General features: G+C 41.4%; 1 protein-coding gene across 1 annotated transcript in view; it reads left to right on the plus strand.

Moving 5' to 3' along the window:
• Window positions 1-3,813: 3,813 nt before the first annotated feature.
• The window catches only part of adamts18 (ADAM metallopeptidase with thrombospondin type 1 motif, 18), a 62,746-nt gene continuing 50,754 nt past the window's right edge, over window positions 3,814-15,805 (plus strand). The window contains exons 1-3 of the mRNA XM_035652033.1: window positions 3,814-4,028; window positions 4,344-4,425; window positions 5,786-6,099. Coding sequence (XP_035507926.1) covers window positions 3,927-4,028; window positions 4,344-4,425; window positions 5,786-6,099 — 498 coding nt within the window. The 5' untranslated portion in view covers window positions 3,814-3,926. The remainder of the gene's footprint in view (window positions 4,029-4,343; window positions 4,426-5,785; window positions 6,100-15,805) is intronic.

A 15,805-nucleotide genomic window follows, 5' to 3' on the forward strand; every position in this document is an offset into this window, starting at 1 on the left:
ATTAATAAATGCATACAGTTTACTCTGTGATACATTTCAGCAGGATACTATAAAGCAAAGTGCCTCTGTACCTGCTCTGATTTGGTCAGTATACTCTAAACACGTAGTGCAGACATTCAGAAGCCCCATGAGAATATTGAGGGGTTATTAAGGTGATGTTTTATTTCTGCCAGATAAGCTGGCAAGAGCTGTGAGAAGCCTTATTATGCTCGGCGGAGTGTGAATATTGGTGTAGTGTGTTGGCTGTACTCTTCAGCTGTGTGTCTGTCGCTGCATTCCTGCAACCTATCCAGGTGTTTGCAAGCCACCAGAATGGCAAAGGCTACTACTGCAGGACCACCTGTTCACAAGAGTTAAGGTGACACACATGCTTTAACAACACAAGCCAGTGAAGTGTGTTCAACCTGTCACTTCAACAATTTAATTATGTGCCTTGTAAAACACTTAAACAATGTGGCTCCATTTTGGCTAGTTTAATTGACTAGTCGTTAACACTGGGAAGAATGGAGTAAGGGCATAATTCTGCCTTCAAATGCTGCCAGAAATAATCGAATTTTAAGATGGGTGACCCAGGAAAGTCAGACTTCATTTTAGGAACCACATTCTAATGTGTAGTCAGCATTTTAGAAAACACATGCAGACCAGATTTACGAGCCCCATATACACCATCTTCTATCCTTGTTTTTATTAAGCTACAGTCTTCCTGTGCATTTATCCTCATTTGATCTTGTTTTGTTCTTTGTTTTTAAGTTTTATTCACATGTATTGTTTTTGTTGGTATATTGATAGAATGTGCTGAAAGCATATTGTTATTTGTAACCCTAAGATAAAACATTTTGCTGACAGTTCAACATTTGCAGATGAAACGGTGCCTAATATAGTCTGACACTTCTTCAGGGAATTCTGCAAATGATCATGTTATGCCAGAACGGGTAAAGTATTGAGCCTTAAGCAGCATTCAAGAAATCTGAATCGTCTCTTGTTTGTGCATCTTAACTGACAGTTGTTTATGTGCAGGCCAGCCACATCAAATAAAATTCCTCAATACAAAGAAGACGTAGGAAATGAAATATCCTCTGTGTAAAATTTTGTGGAGACTGAGGCAGAGTTGTAGGACAATAAAAACCAAAGTTGCCATTGCACATAGACTGTGACCAAATGTGTGGGCGTGCCACACCCTGATGAAGACTTGTTTTGAAATGGAGACATGTTGGTTTCAAGCCAAAATTCAGTAAAGGCATTGGTATTTATTTATGGCTTTCAAGTCCCTCAAATTCTTCTGTCTTTCAGTTCTGACCGGAGATTATCCCGAGGATCACCTGAACTGGCATGCTGTTTTTTTGCACTTATAGTGATGTGGTCCAGTGAATCGCCATGTTTGTTGATGCAGTAATTGTGTCTGTATTGTGAGAATATTAAGTTTATTTGTGGTCAGTCTGCATTTTCTTCATAATATGAAACCATAATATAATAAAAAATAAATGCCCAAATAAGTAACTTTCTGCATAATACATGCCATGCCAGTGGTTCCCAACCTTTTTCCTTAAGGGGCCCCTTTTCTATCATTGAGTAAACTGATGACCCCTGACTACATGACATATTTTATAGATATTATATTCAATATATAAGGATAACAGTAGAGAACAACTGATAAACTGCACAATGAAACCGTGAACACAATAACTTTGTGTAAAACGAGAGATTTGGGTGAATTTTAAAGCAGATTATTTCCTGTGAATATTGATCAGAGATGAGTTTTACTGAACTTAAAATACAATTTTGTCTGTATCATGTGTGATGTTGTTTTTTAATTTTTAACAATCCTACATACTTCAATGAAAATTCAGTGTTGTCTTCTCCCTGAAACTGTTCTATCAGCTCTTTGGTTGTTTTAATTGGGTACTTTTCTAAAGCAGAACGAGGCTATTTATCAGAGAGTAAATGCTCTTTGAATATAACTTGTGTTCAAGTTTACATCTTAAATAAAAATCTTAACCTGAGAAATAACTATTTCATTCAGTTTTCTTCACAGAAATGAATGAAATGTTTAGATTTTGGCCTATTTTGTATTTATATAAGTTTTCTTAAACCTGTTAAACTCAAGAAGGCCTTGCAACCCCCTGTGAAGCTTTGGCGACCTCTAGTGGGGGCCCTGACCCCAAGGTTGGGAACCACTGCACTATGCCATACTTACTACTTACATTTTTTCCTCCCTGACCACAGTTTGTTCTTTCACAAAAAACATCTATTTATGTGCAGAACTGCATTAAAACATTTAGTAATAGATACATTTCAATATGATGTGTAGAAGTATCAGTTACTGTGGTATCAACCTGCCCATCTCTACCAGTAATACTGGTACTGGTTATAAAATATAAATTGTGTATATTTTGTCTAGAATTTGAAAACCAGATTAACTTTGCAGAGGGTCAGAAAAAAATCTGTACCAAAATCATTATGTGTATTGCATTTGTGTTGTGTTAAGGAATGTAAGCTGGACCAAAACACAACATTTCCTTGTCACAGCACCACCATCTGGCCGATCTGTATAGTTTTTGTTGCTGAAAAAATGGGGCATATTGGAAAGCTTAAAAATCTTTGCGGCAGTGGTGGAGGAAATATTAAAATCCTCTACTTAAGTAAAAGCACAAATGCAGCAATGTAAAAATACTTCCCTTTAAGTAGAGGTGACAATGGGCGCCTAGAGGACACTGCTGTTTTAAAGGGTTATAAGCCAAAAAGGCTCCTCTTAAACGTATGCTTCTTTTAAAGGCCTGATGTGTAACATGTAGGAGGATCTATTGGCAAAATTGGAATATAATATGCATAACTATGTTTTCATAAGTGTAAAATCACCTGTAAATAAGAATCATTATGTATTTTTTTTTTTACCTTAGAATGAGCCTTTTATATCTACACACGCTGCAGGTCTCTTTCCATAGCAGCTGAACCTGTATGTTTCTACAACAGCCCAGAAAGGACAAACCCAACACTGGCTCTATATAGAGCCGTTGACATTTTTTGCGCATTTTGCAGCCACCATAGCTTTCTCCTTAGTGCTTGGAAGGGGAGGGTGAAGCGAGGGGGTTATAATTTGCAACTACACCACTGGGTGCCAGTAAATCCTAGACAGTGGACCTTTATTGTAAAATCCTAATCTTAAAGTCACAGCTGCTTTCAGGTAAATGTAGTGAAGTAAAACGTAGCCAACAACATTTCCCTGAAATGTAGTAAAGTAGCATAAAATAGAAAAAGTTATGTGAAAGTACCGCACTGTAGTAGAACAGTAGAGTAGCCTGCAGTTGATAGTGTAGTATTGTCTATGTCTGTATTTTGTTCAGGTTCTTGTAATTACACTTAAAAAATAAAACCATACAAAAGTGAATCACTTGCATTGCGTGTATGTTTTTTTACAGAACCAATGTTAAAACCAGTAGGAAGTCACAGGTCTGCTCACAAAACTTTCAAAGTAGAAATTTACGAGCGGTACCTGAAGGCAGCAACCCCTGCTCTCGCTGCCAGGAGGAGAATCTCTTTTTCTTCTCTTTTATCTCCGCGTGGTAAATGATGCTGCGCGCTGATTGGCTGCTGGCCGCTGACTTGTGCTCCATCCTGCAGGCCGACTCTCACAGAGCCGGACTGAGTGCTCAGTCAGCGCTCCTCCCGGTGATCCCCGACACCGCTACCTGCTGCTCCTCCACACACACACTCACACACACACACAAACACACACACTCATACACTCATGAGTGCGCGTTGCGTCTGTGCGCTGCTGCAACCTGCAGACTTCACCTGAACGAGCGAAGCGGGGGAACAGAACCACTAAACAATGCGTGCATATTGCATTATGCGATATCGCAGGTTATTACTACTTTTGCGCACTTTTAGGAGGTAACGGGGGAGGTGTCAGCTTGCGTGCCATCACCATGGATTGCCTTTTTCTTCTGATATGGACTTTACCCATCCCGCTGGTCGGCTGCACCTCAGTCAAGCTCCTGCCCACCCTCTTATCCTGGAATATTATCAAGGCATGTGACACTTTACTAAAAATGTATACTCTTAAATCCAACACATGAACCAGTCTAATTTGGGAGCAAAAACAAACATTTGCCTCTTTTCAGCATGATTTATGTCAACAAACTGCTCCCCGCTCTGCTGTGGTCGTTGATTGTGGTGAAAAGTAAGACAAGTGATTGTCATCCCAAATTAAACTTAAGTGCAACACATGTTTCAACAGAGGAACTCCATTTATCACCTTTCTGGCTTCCACCTCTTCCAGTGCTTGCAACCTGTTGCTACCTGTCTATTTATGAATTTTTTTTATTTTATTCTTTTTTTTGCAGACGCTGCAGATTTACTGCTCACACACCTCCCACACCGCCTCGGCCAGCTATTCTTCCAGCGACAGCCACGGATTAAATCATGGTGAGTGCTTGTCTTTTGACATCTGTGGATGTTTCTTCCAGCTGGCAGGAAACCATGTTTGTAGAGAGAATGGGAATAAAATGAGATATATGGCAGTGATGGGTTCAGTTATTAGACCAGTGCTTCTCAACTTGAATGAAACAAGTAATATAACAATTTCATTCTCAGCTTATTTGGTAAAAAGAAATGCTAGGAACCCCTGTTTAAATCTTCATAATGTGCTGGCACTGCTGCAGGAGTGCAGTGCACACTCAGGGATTCCCTGTTGGCTGATTTGACCTGTAGAAACTAAGGAAACAAGTTGAGATTATTGACACACTTTGATTAACTGCAGGAAGGAGGGATGTGGACTTTTTCTCTAATTGTGAAGAAAGCACCCTGGCAGCAGTCCCACTACTGAAGGGGTTTAGGTGCAGACTATAGAGAAAGTTAGATCCTTCAACAAAGCTGAAAGAGAGAGGAAAAAACTTTACGGAATTGCTACAGTTTCTGCTTTTACTATGGAGTATCTCGTTGCTCTAGTGTACTGTATTGAAATGCTTGGTAAATATATCATTTTAGCATTTGATTCGCTTGGAGCACCATGACAACTGCATGAAATCAGAACATCGTAATATTTACAACCTCTGGCTCGTAGTGTTGACCTCTATCTGACATGCGTTGAAGTATGATGTTGGCGTTATGGCTTCTGTTAGTAAAAGCCATCTGTGATCCATATGAAGCACTGCGCTCTGAGCAGCAGCTGAGCACTGAACCTTGCACTCCAACACAAGCGTGTCATCTCTGTGACAGAGGCTTTGTTTCTTATCGACACTTCTGAAAGTAACCTGCTCAGGTGCTGCTGATGTATCTTGTGCCTCTGGGTGCATTTCTTGGTATAACTGATTAAATGTGACACCACGTTGAGCTATTTTGAACGCACCAATGATGTAGTTTGGTATCAGATTTTGTTCTCGGCTATCTAAAATATCAGCAGTAGTTGACATGCTGCGAATGTTGGTGCAGAAAGATAGTTTTCTCTTTAAAAGGGCAGTCTCTACCAACATTAGCTTTACACTAATAAAAGCAGAATGCACAGCAATCACCAGTTATTGTGTTTAGAATAGGGGCTTTGGTGTCAGTGTCACTCTCTCCACTGACATGTTTAAACAACAGCTAGATGGAAATGTGTGCACTCCTCCTTGGCCAAATATTCTCTGGAAAATGACTAACTGAAGCAGAATGAGATGAAGCAGGATGTTAGACAATGTATATGCCAAGGAACACAAATCAAACACAAAATAACTCCTGGAGCAGAACCATTGGAGTGTTTGACGTTGCCACTTTCATGTGACTTCCTTTTCATCACTCATCTCCTCAGACTACGTGTTTGTAACCCCGGTGGAGGTGGACTCTGAGGGAGGCTACCTGACTCACGATGTGAGCAGGCGAAGCACTCGCAGCAGGAGGTCCCTCTCTTCTTCTCTGCACTACCGGCTCTCGGCCTTTGGGCGGGACATGCACCTGGACCTGCATCCGTCCTCTGTGGTCGGCCCGGGGTTCACCGTGCAGACGCTCGGCACGGATGGCATCGCCACGGTGATGGGTGACGTGGGGTTTCACAACTGCCTGTATCAGGGATTTATCCGTAACCTGACGGCCTCCTCTGCAGCCATATCGACGTGCTCTGGGCTCGTAAGTGTCTGCCAGTAACTTCTTGGTTCTTGAAGTGTTGCAAGCTTTTGTCATATGAAAACATCCACACTTTTTTAAACTGTAAACTGATGACATGGTTATCTCTGTAAGTGAATTACAAGGTTTCTACGTGGTTTGAAAAACTTTACTGTCCCTTGGGTTGATTGAACATGAAAAAATCAAACATGCTAATAGGAATGTTTCTCAAGTTTTGAAAAGTTTAGAGGACATTTTGGAAATAAAAGGCTCTCACCCAAACGATTTTGTACTCCACCCCTACCTCAAGCTCCATGCCTTCATGCCCCGAAAAGCCATCTGTCCTCTAATGACCCCGATTGTTTTGATGCATCATTGCCGGCGCAGTTCAGACCTCGGTAATATTGTGGGTGAACTGTAACATGACATCATTGCCCATGAGTGTAAGCATCAGTTTCTAGTGCTTTGTCAGGCACTTCTGTGAACATAGGGAGGAGTGGAAAAAAGGGAATGAAAGGATGAAAGGAGGAGAGCAGGAGAGGAGAGAAATGTTACACTGCTGACGATGGAGCACATGAAGAAAGGCCATAACTCAGTTCAATTGTTAATTGTAGTGCCAGCACGCATGACAAACACACCCAATGTACTGATCAGAGAGGACAGTCTTAGGACAGGAGAGGACAGGAACTAATCTTGTTGGGTGCAGACAGTTCATCCTCGGAAAAAAGACCACGTTGGCTTTGGATGTGACATGGTGAACAGTCTAGCTGGCCCATAAGTCCGGCTGTTCACACCAACACTAATTGTATGATTGCCTATAAGTGGAGGATTGGTTTTGTTGCCTTGTGTATTCATCACATTTTCCATATCTTTGCCTTCATTTGTGTATCTGAGCAAGTTATGGACACTGCTATGTCCATTTTTCCTCAATCACCACACCCACTGGTGTGCTGTGTAAAAGTGAAAGAATAGCTCAACATTTTGGCAAAATGTGTGTAATTGCATTCTTGAGTGAGAGAGTGAAAGAAGAATATCAACTGTATTATAAAGCTGGAGTCCGGATGGGTAGTATAGCCTAGATCAGTCCTGCACGGGTCCAATTTTGCAAACCCTAACCGGCCGCACCCGCTGAGCTCAGAACCCGGAACCGACCAACAATTATTAAAATCTAGACCCAACCCATTAATATAAGACCCATGATCACTGTGCTGCTGCTGCTGCGTCCACATGGCTAGGTGGGCGCCAATGTCAATCAAGCCCTGTGCCAGTTCGCTATATCCATCTTGATCTCTGGTGTAACTGGCCGACCATACTAACCTACTGTGCATAGAAGTACCGAGCTAACAAATGAGCCGTTGTTTGTCAAGAAAAGCACCAACATGTAACTCATGCTAAAATCAAAGATTGTCATCTTTTACATTTTTGAGTGTTAGAGATGTTGGTAGGTGTGTATTTCAGTTTGAACAGAGCCAGGTTAGCTAGCTGTTTTCTTCTGCATCCAGTCTTTATGCTAACCAAACTAAACATGTTGTGATGGTAATTTAACATGGCAGACTCGATTGAAGGAGACCTGTGGCATCTGTAGATAAAAATAGTTCATTCTAAGTTAAAGAAAACACCATTCCTATAATCAGGTGATTATACACTAATGAAAACATACCTATTATTTTATTACCTGTTATATTCCATTTCTGACAATAGATCCTTCTAAATGTTACATAATGCACCTTTAAGAACATTTCCCAAAGTTCTTAGGACATGCTGACTTGACTTTATTTTGAGCAAAACCAAATCACAGAATTGATGATATCAGGGATGCTATGTTTAGGCTTTAGATATGGACTTTGATTCATATCTAAAGATTTAAAGATTTTGATTGATTGAGTGCTTCACTTTCGAGGTACATATATTTTTCCTTAAACCAAAAAAACTGTAATTACAAGATCCCCTGCTTTCATTTATGGTTTATGAGGTACCTGGAACCTTTGGCCCACAAGCACACACACACATTCCTCGACACATCCCACATCAGCCTGGGCCAGATGGACACACTACACCTCCATAAAAGCCATACCTCCATTTATCATCCAGCCTTCATACCTCCTCTTACCTCCTCCTTCTGCGCTTGCCCTGCTCTTTTGTCCTCTGTTTGCCCTGCCTCTACATCTCCTCTTGTTTGCAGCAATTAAAGCCAGGGTGAAGTTTGAGCCGCCTGGCTGGCACTGCTAATCTTCACATTGTCCCTTTCATTAGGCTAGCTCCCACTCACAATAAAACACCACTGACCCGTTCTCTTAAAAGCGCAGAGAGAACACAATGTGATTGGGTCGTGATTGCATTTGAATGGGCCGGGACAAACACTTTGATCTATTTTTTACTCCTCCCAAGCTTTTGCCTACTTTTTTTCCCCTTCTTCTTCTCCCAAGTGGGGCCATAGTTGGTCGGATGTTCCCTCTGCCTGTTAAATGGACTATGGATAAGCAACATTGTTAGAAAAATTAAAGGTGAATGAATGCTTCAAAGGGGAATCCTGGTCCTTTTCCTCCTCTCACTGTCTCTTTCTCTTAGTCCATCATCCGTGTGTGTGTGTGTGTGTTGTGGCTTAGAACAACGAAGCAGTTGACCCCTGCTTTACATCTAGGCCTCTACCCAGAATATTTGGATTAAGTACAAATGAGGAAAGAGCCATCCGAGCCTGGATGCTTGGGAGAGCCAATGCTTGATGCATAGACGGGCTCGAGAAAGAGATTAAGGTGGGATTAAAAACAAAGAGGAAGAAGTCAGAAAAAAAGAGAAGAAGACGGGTAAATCTACAAAGACACAAGAGAGAGAAAAGCAGTGAAATAATGAATGAGAAGTGAGCTGGGCTGGGCTGGGAGCGCAGCACTAGAGAGAGAAAGTGTTGCAAGAATAATGTGAATTCATTGTCTGGAAGCTCCCAGGGAGGCTGTATGGTCTCTTTATAGAGAGTTGGAGAGATGGACTCTGTTTATGTCAAAGGCCTTTGGAGAAGAAATGGGGTGAGAGCAAGAGAGGGGGAAAAAAAAGAAAAGGAACTTCCTCGTACTTCATGTCATTGTCTCCTTTCAACAGAGCTGAGGAAAGAGGAGAAAAGCGAAAAGAAAGTGTCTGAAATAGGGTTTTGGACTTGACCTGCTTGTTAATGGCAGCAGAGGTGTCAGCACCAGCTACTGCGCCAAACTAATGCAAGGTCTTTTTTAAACATCCAGCCTGGCCCAGACCAAGCAGATGGAAGTGGGATTCAGCAATTTAAATGAAGACCAGGGCGAGATGGTATTAAGAGCAGGGGAGGATGTATGACTGGTAAAGAAGGATTTTCTACTGTAAATCCCCATTAATTGAACATGGTGTTATTTGTCGGTTTTTAATTACATTCTCCGTATCCTTATGAAACACCATGCTCGTGTTTTTGAGTGAAATGAACTTGTCTGTCTCTCTTTTGCATGAGAGATGAAAGGATGTCGTTTCAAATGTAATGCTCTCTGATTTGTAAGAGGAGTGGGGGGGGGGGTCTTCTCTCTTTCTTCTTTTGAGGGTTTCTCATCTGAGGTCGCTTTGCTGGTTGACCCCAATCCTCTCTGCTCATGTGAATGGGGGTGGCGGCTGCGTGGTTTGGATGTTGGGGGTGGGGGGTCAACCTGGACTCTCACAGGTTATATACTATGTAGTGCAAGTCCAGAACTGCTCGCCACTCGTGTGAATGCAGAGTGGAGAAGTGATTTACTGCTCCACACTGTCCTTCCAGCCCATTCCCAGGATTGGATTCTTCTCTCTGGGGTGACGAGGGCAGACCTGAGACCTGCACTGCCGGGCTCGTGCTGGTGCCTGTGAGAAAAACAGTCACACTATAGCTCCTCAGAATGTAATCAGCAATTTGACACTTTTTTTGCAGCTTGTGAACGATGAAATTGCAGTAGAAGGACAAATAAGTGACTTGGACTATGAAATGTCAGAAAATAGCAAGGAATCACTCATCGTGAATATCTTTCAAATACAATTTTTGTTCAACTACTAAACTCGGAGATGTTCAATTTATACTGATATAAAACAAAAAAACATCAAGTGTTTGCCATTTGTAGCTACCAGACAAATAACTTGTAAATTATTAGGGATTCATTTTTCTTTCGATCGACTAATCAATTAATCCGCTAATCTTTTCAGCCCTTTTTTTGGCTATACAGCCACTAATGCTAGATGATATCAGTGTCAGAGTTGGCTATGTTTATAATTTGCATGTACAAGTGTTATATAGGACTGGGTGAACTGGAAATACATTTTTGAAGGTACACAGTGTGAATGCTTTAAATAACATCTTAGGTCATGACTTGGCAGTCTTCGTTACAGTGTTGGATGCACCCCGCATCAGGCTGGCTATCTCAGGTTGTGGTCAAGCTGACCATGACCTTTACTGTGACCTTTCCCAAGCCCCTGGAGGCCAGGTCAGGCACAGGTTAGGCCCTATGGTAACTGAGCTCTTAGGTTCAGTGACCAATAGGCAATTCAAGTTTTCCTTAGGTTGATACTGAAAGCACTCATCATCACTCATTTATTTGCTTTTTAGGGCATTGTATCCAGTTGTGACTAAAAGCAGAAGAGATGAAATGTAGATTAAACGAGAAGTGTAAGAAATGACAGTGATTGCCATATTTTGTCTGTTCTTGTTAGAAGCAGCTGGTTGACTTCAGAGTTTCCCTCAGTGTAGTAAAGTGCCTTAACTAACATCAGAAGACATCATCACACTTTTATGAAATACAGCCTAAGGGAAAAAGACCAGAGGCACTAATTCACACTTTATAATGAGTTAGCTGACTGTTTAGATGATTATCTACAAACTACATTCATCATGAGACGAGAGGTGTCAGGATCTGTTTTGACGCTTGCCGTGTTTCCATCAACATATTTTAATGCACGTTTGGAAATATGACTTTAGAAAGTTTGATGGATTCAAAAAACTTTTTTGCACTTGTTGAAAAACTGGAGATGGACATAGCGAACATTTACCTCACGGGACTTAGTTTCCGCGATAGTCTGCTCGGCTTACATCATCTTGTTGCGTCTTCTTCTTTTCCAACTGGAGAATTGGTGCCACCTATTCTCTGAAAATCTCTGAAATTCTTTGCACACCAACAAAGCAAACCAGTGCATTATGGTGCGCTTTGTGTCAAACTGTCTCAATTCCCTTTCCTGGTTAGTTGCCCCTCTCTACATTTCTATAGCAACATGTCTTTGTGAGCTTCTAATAATGCAAACCCTTAGTGAACAGTAAACACACTTGCATGCTGTGACATTATTTACCATGGTTTGGTTTCAGATAATCTCTGGAGACTTCTTAATGTGTGCTAGAAGTTGGCCTAATGACCCACAACCCCCAGGTGTCACAGTTTATAGCTCAAATGTGTGTTTGCACAGCCACGTGTGAGAGAAAAAACACAAGAGAAAGTGTCAGTACACACCTCCTCTTTTCTCTCCTTCAACCCCGTTTTTCAGGCCGCTCAGATCAAACCTGTCTGATGGCCGTCGTTGATACGGTGCAGCGTGTTGGGGCAACCATCAGTGACTGCTGTTTGAGGGGAGCTCAACCTACGACCTCTGTCTGTTTCTGCCAGGCATGGGGCTCCCTGTGGTGTGAAAAGGGCGTTTGCTCTTTTCCCGGGCCCCCGCTATTGAAGCTGAATGTGCTATAGCCTCTGGAGGGCTTTGTGGTTGTAGTGTGAATATATGAAAGGTTGAGCTCCATTACTTGTTGGGAAAATGTGACATCCTCGCCTGCAAAACTGTTGCTGGCATCAAAGCTTCTTAAGTTCTTTGGTTGTTTAGTATAATTGAATATATTTCAAGAATAATTGATGATTTGAAAGTCCGTTCTCATCCAAAACGGCTGTTTGTGATTATTAAATAACATTCAAATATCTGAAAAAATGTCTGTAAACTACATCTGGAAAATGAAAGTATTTGGACTAAAGACATACATTTAAACACTCTGAATATTTAACATGTGTAGATGTTGTAATCCCATTGGACTCCTCATGGAGCTGAGACAATATAAGATTACTCATCCGTAGGGCTGGGAACGGAGACAACATATGATGTGTGTGTGTTTGTCAGTGTGCTACAAATCCCATAGGCCTTTGCAGAGTTAAAATGACACTTGAATGACCGATTCCCAGCCAGCACTTGGGCCATTTGTACCTGTCTGTTTTCTGTAAAGGCCAACAAATTGGAACGTCTCTCCGCAACAATATGCCTTTCTGGCTTGGCCATAATTCAGCGACTGGGCTGGGCCACAGAGGAGCTCAGAGCTTGGCGCTACAAGAGGAGAGTGGCCCGCAGCCGTTCCCTGGTGGTCTGGACACTGACAGTGATGTAGTGCCCACCGTTAGATGCCAGCAGGAGAGGGGGGTCAGGCTCCCAGCATGGGTGTGGGATGTTGTGTGTGTGAAAGGGAGAGGAAAAACAGAAAGTCTGCGTGCATTTGTGTATGTGTGCTTGTACGTCCTTTCTAGTCTGTGCAAGGTCTTTCTCACACAAGACTAATAGCTGGTGTTGAACTCGTCAAGTGGATGCTGCAACTTCTACAAACAGAGCCCATATATCAAATCTGACCTGCTGTTGTTGTCGCCGCAGTACATTCACTGGCGCTGTGGTCAAACAGTCCAGGCTTACAGTAAACCTGGTGCAGGTTGATATGGAGAAACAAGCAGGGTTTTTTTTATATTGGTGTATTTTCTTTTTATTTAATTTTTGTTGGCTGTATGGCATGGTGGTGTATGGTGGCAAGTAACGGTTATTGTCATTATCGAATAATTTGTCAGTCCGTTTCTCGATTAATCGATTAGTAGTTTGGTTTGTAAAATGTCAGAGAATGGTGAAAAATGTTGACCATGGTTTCCCAAACCCCAAGGTTGCGTCCTTAAATGTCTTGTTTTGTCCACAACCCAAAGATATTAGTTCACTGTCATAGAGTAGTAAAAAAAATATATTCACATTTGTGAAGCTGAAATCTGAGAGTTAAGATGTTTTTTCTTAAAATGATTTAAAATGATGAAGCGATTGTGATGAAGCGATTGTCAAAATAGTTGGCAGTTAATTTAATATTATCAACTAATTGATTAATCGACCAATCGTTGCAGCTTTAGTTGCCGGGGGTTAAAAGTCAAGTGTTTCAGACTGTTGGGTGAGGATACCTTCACGAGTGGCCATGTAGAACTAGAGGAGCAGTTGCTGTTGTCAGTGGAGGTTTTAGTGCCTCAGGTCAGTAATGAGAGCTCTTCCTATATATCCAGTTCATGTTTAAATTAAATTCACACACCAGGAATTATTTACGCATGACAGAGGTGGACACTAAGACTTTTTTGACGACGAGGACAAGTCGTCCAACTTTGTCCTGAAGGACCGTAAACTAATAACCTCATCTGCCCTTGTGACCCAAAGAAACGACCATACTTGAGTCATGTTACACAGGCTCTTACTCTCTTTAGGGACACTGACACAACAATACAAACGTAAACATAGAGTTTCCATAAGAGATGGTAGTCCATGTAGTCACTTTGCAATAACAACCTCCTGCTCAGTTCATTCAAGTAAAAAACATCCATGATTCTGTTGCATCCGTAGTTTGGAACAGGATCCAGATTTTCTCTCATTTCTTTTCTGAAATTGCGTTCTCTCCGTCAGTGCAAACATGACGGGAATGGTACAGTAAGCAGAAACCACGAATAGAAGCCAAAGTAGGAACATGAGCAATGTGGAGAAAACACTTTGCAGAGAATTTGGAGCCCTGCCCAGTATCACACCTGTGCTCACCTGGCAAAGGAAGCGTTATTGTCAGTTTTTTGGTTGCGACAAGATTTCCTCTGTCTAACTTTCTGAAAAGGGCTTTTTTATTTGTTTCATACGGTCAGAACAGTGCTTTTGAAGAAGAACGCATCCTGGGTATTAAACTAATAATAACTGTGGCCATTCTCAAGATGGGCCACACTACCTCTGCACTCACTACCTCAGTTGTAGAAATATTTGATAAAGATGGACTTATATCAACGATAGGGGAAAGCAGCACTAGCATCCCAAAGCTTTCCAAATAAACTTAAATTTTAATTAAAGCATTCTGCCCCCTAGAATTAAGGGGGCAGAATTAAAGAATTAAAACCCTGGTTGAAAATTCTAAGCTCCTGTGGCATATGTGGGGTTGATGTTCATGTCCAGTAGCTTATTTAAAGAGATTGTGTTGTATTGTGTTGAAGGCTGACCTGAAGCCCATGCACATAGGTTTCGGTTGGCTTTATAATTGTTGTTTTACATTGGAGATTTGTAGTCATCACCTTTTTATACCAAAGCCGGGCAATGTCAGACCTGTGTTTAAGTGGGAGCCTGGTTGGAGCCAGGTGGGATTACACATGTGGCTCATTTATGCCAACAGTGAACATGGATTCCTGCTCTGGCCTCATTTTTTTCTTGTATGGGATTGAAGTACTTTGCATCTTTAAGTATTGTGTTAATGATGTTCTTTCTTACTATATGTATGTTTTTTTCAGTCCTGGAACTGAAATCATTGACTAAAAGAGTTCACGCCTTTGGATATACCATTTTATGATCACTGGATATAATGATCTACTGTAAAAACTGTTGTTTTCTTTTTCCAGCAAGTGACTCATTTTGCTTCCTTTACAACCTCGAGTTCATTCAGCTCTGCTGGGTGTTAGGGTGTAACAGGCAGATATGTAAAGATAGCAGACTTCCCATGTCTGTAACCTCCACCTCTCCAGCCCCAGGTGCTATTGCTGCAAAATGGAAAAGTTACTATCACACAAATTACAGTACATTCATGTGCATTTCATCATAATTAAGACCCTTTAAGTTGATTTAAATGACACTTTCACATCATTTGCATCACAGCAGCACTGTATTTCTAAGTCAGTAAGTGTTAGGGCTGCACTGTAACCCAGTTAGAGTGCAATTAACAGCACTTTGAAGGAGGACATTTCCATTTGTATGGGCTGGTGTGGGAGTAGTCCTCCTGTTCCCTGCTGTGTCTACACAGGATAACGAGTGGGACAGTGCCCAAAGGCTCCAAATGACAAAAGATTCCTCCAAAACCATCAGTTTCTCTCTTTCTGTGTGCCCACCTCTGCTGTGTTCTCCAGACATGCTCACAGAGTGTCAGTAGGTTGTTCAAAGACAATTGGTGATCCCAAACAAGGACTGCAAGACTCCGGGCCATTGGCACATTGTGATCCTCATCAGTCTAGACATACAGTATGGTCACTAATGGCACAGCAGCAGTTCACCAGTCCTGCTGTATTTGTGTTCCCATCAACGTATTCTGATTAACATTTTGAACACTTTCAGAAAAACGTCCTAAATTTCACCTTTTTTCACTTGCTTTAGCCTTTTTTTTTACCAAAAAACACTTCTTACAAATATGTTTTTGACTTATTTTTGACAGACTGATCAGCTGCTGCGACAGTCTTCTCATCGCTCACATGGCTCTATAATATATAGAGCCAATATATATATTATTATATATTATATATATAATAAGATTGCTGCACACAGTTCTGCGTCACTTTCCTCCCATTAATGCATGAAACAATCAGAAATACCATAATTCCATCACATTTTCTGGATAGTTTTTTACTGTTTGACTGGCACTTTTTTAATTACATCATCTTCTTCTTGTTGTCCAACTGTAATACTACTACTACTACTACTA

This window comes from Morone saxatilis, unplaced genomic scaffold (genome assembly GCF_004916995.1).
Source record: "Morone saxatilis isolate NCDOM2014 unplaced genomic scaffold, NCSU_SB_2.0 Contig11, whole genome shotgun sequence".
Classification (NCBI taxonomy): Eukaryota; Metazoa; Chordata; class Actinopteri; family Moronidae; genus Morone; species Morone saxatilis.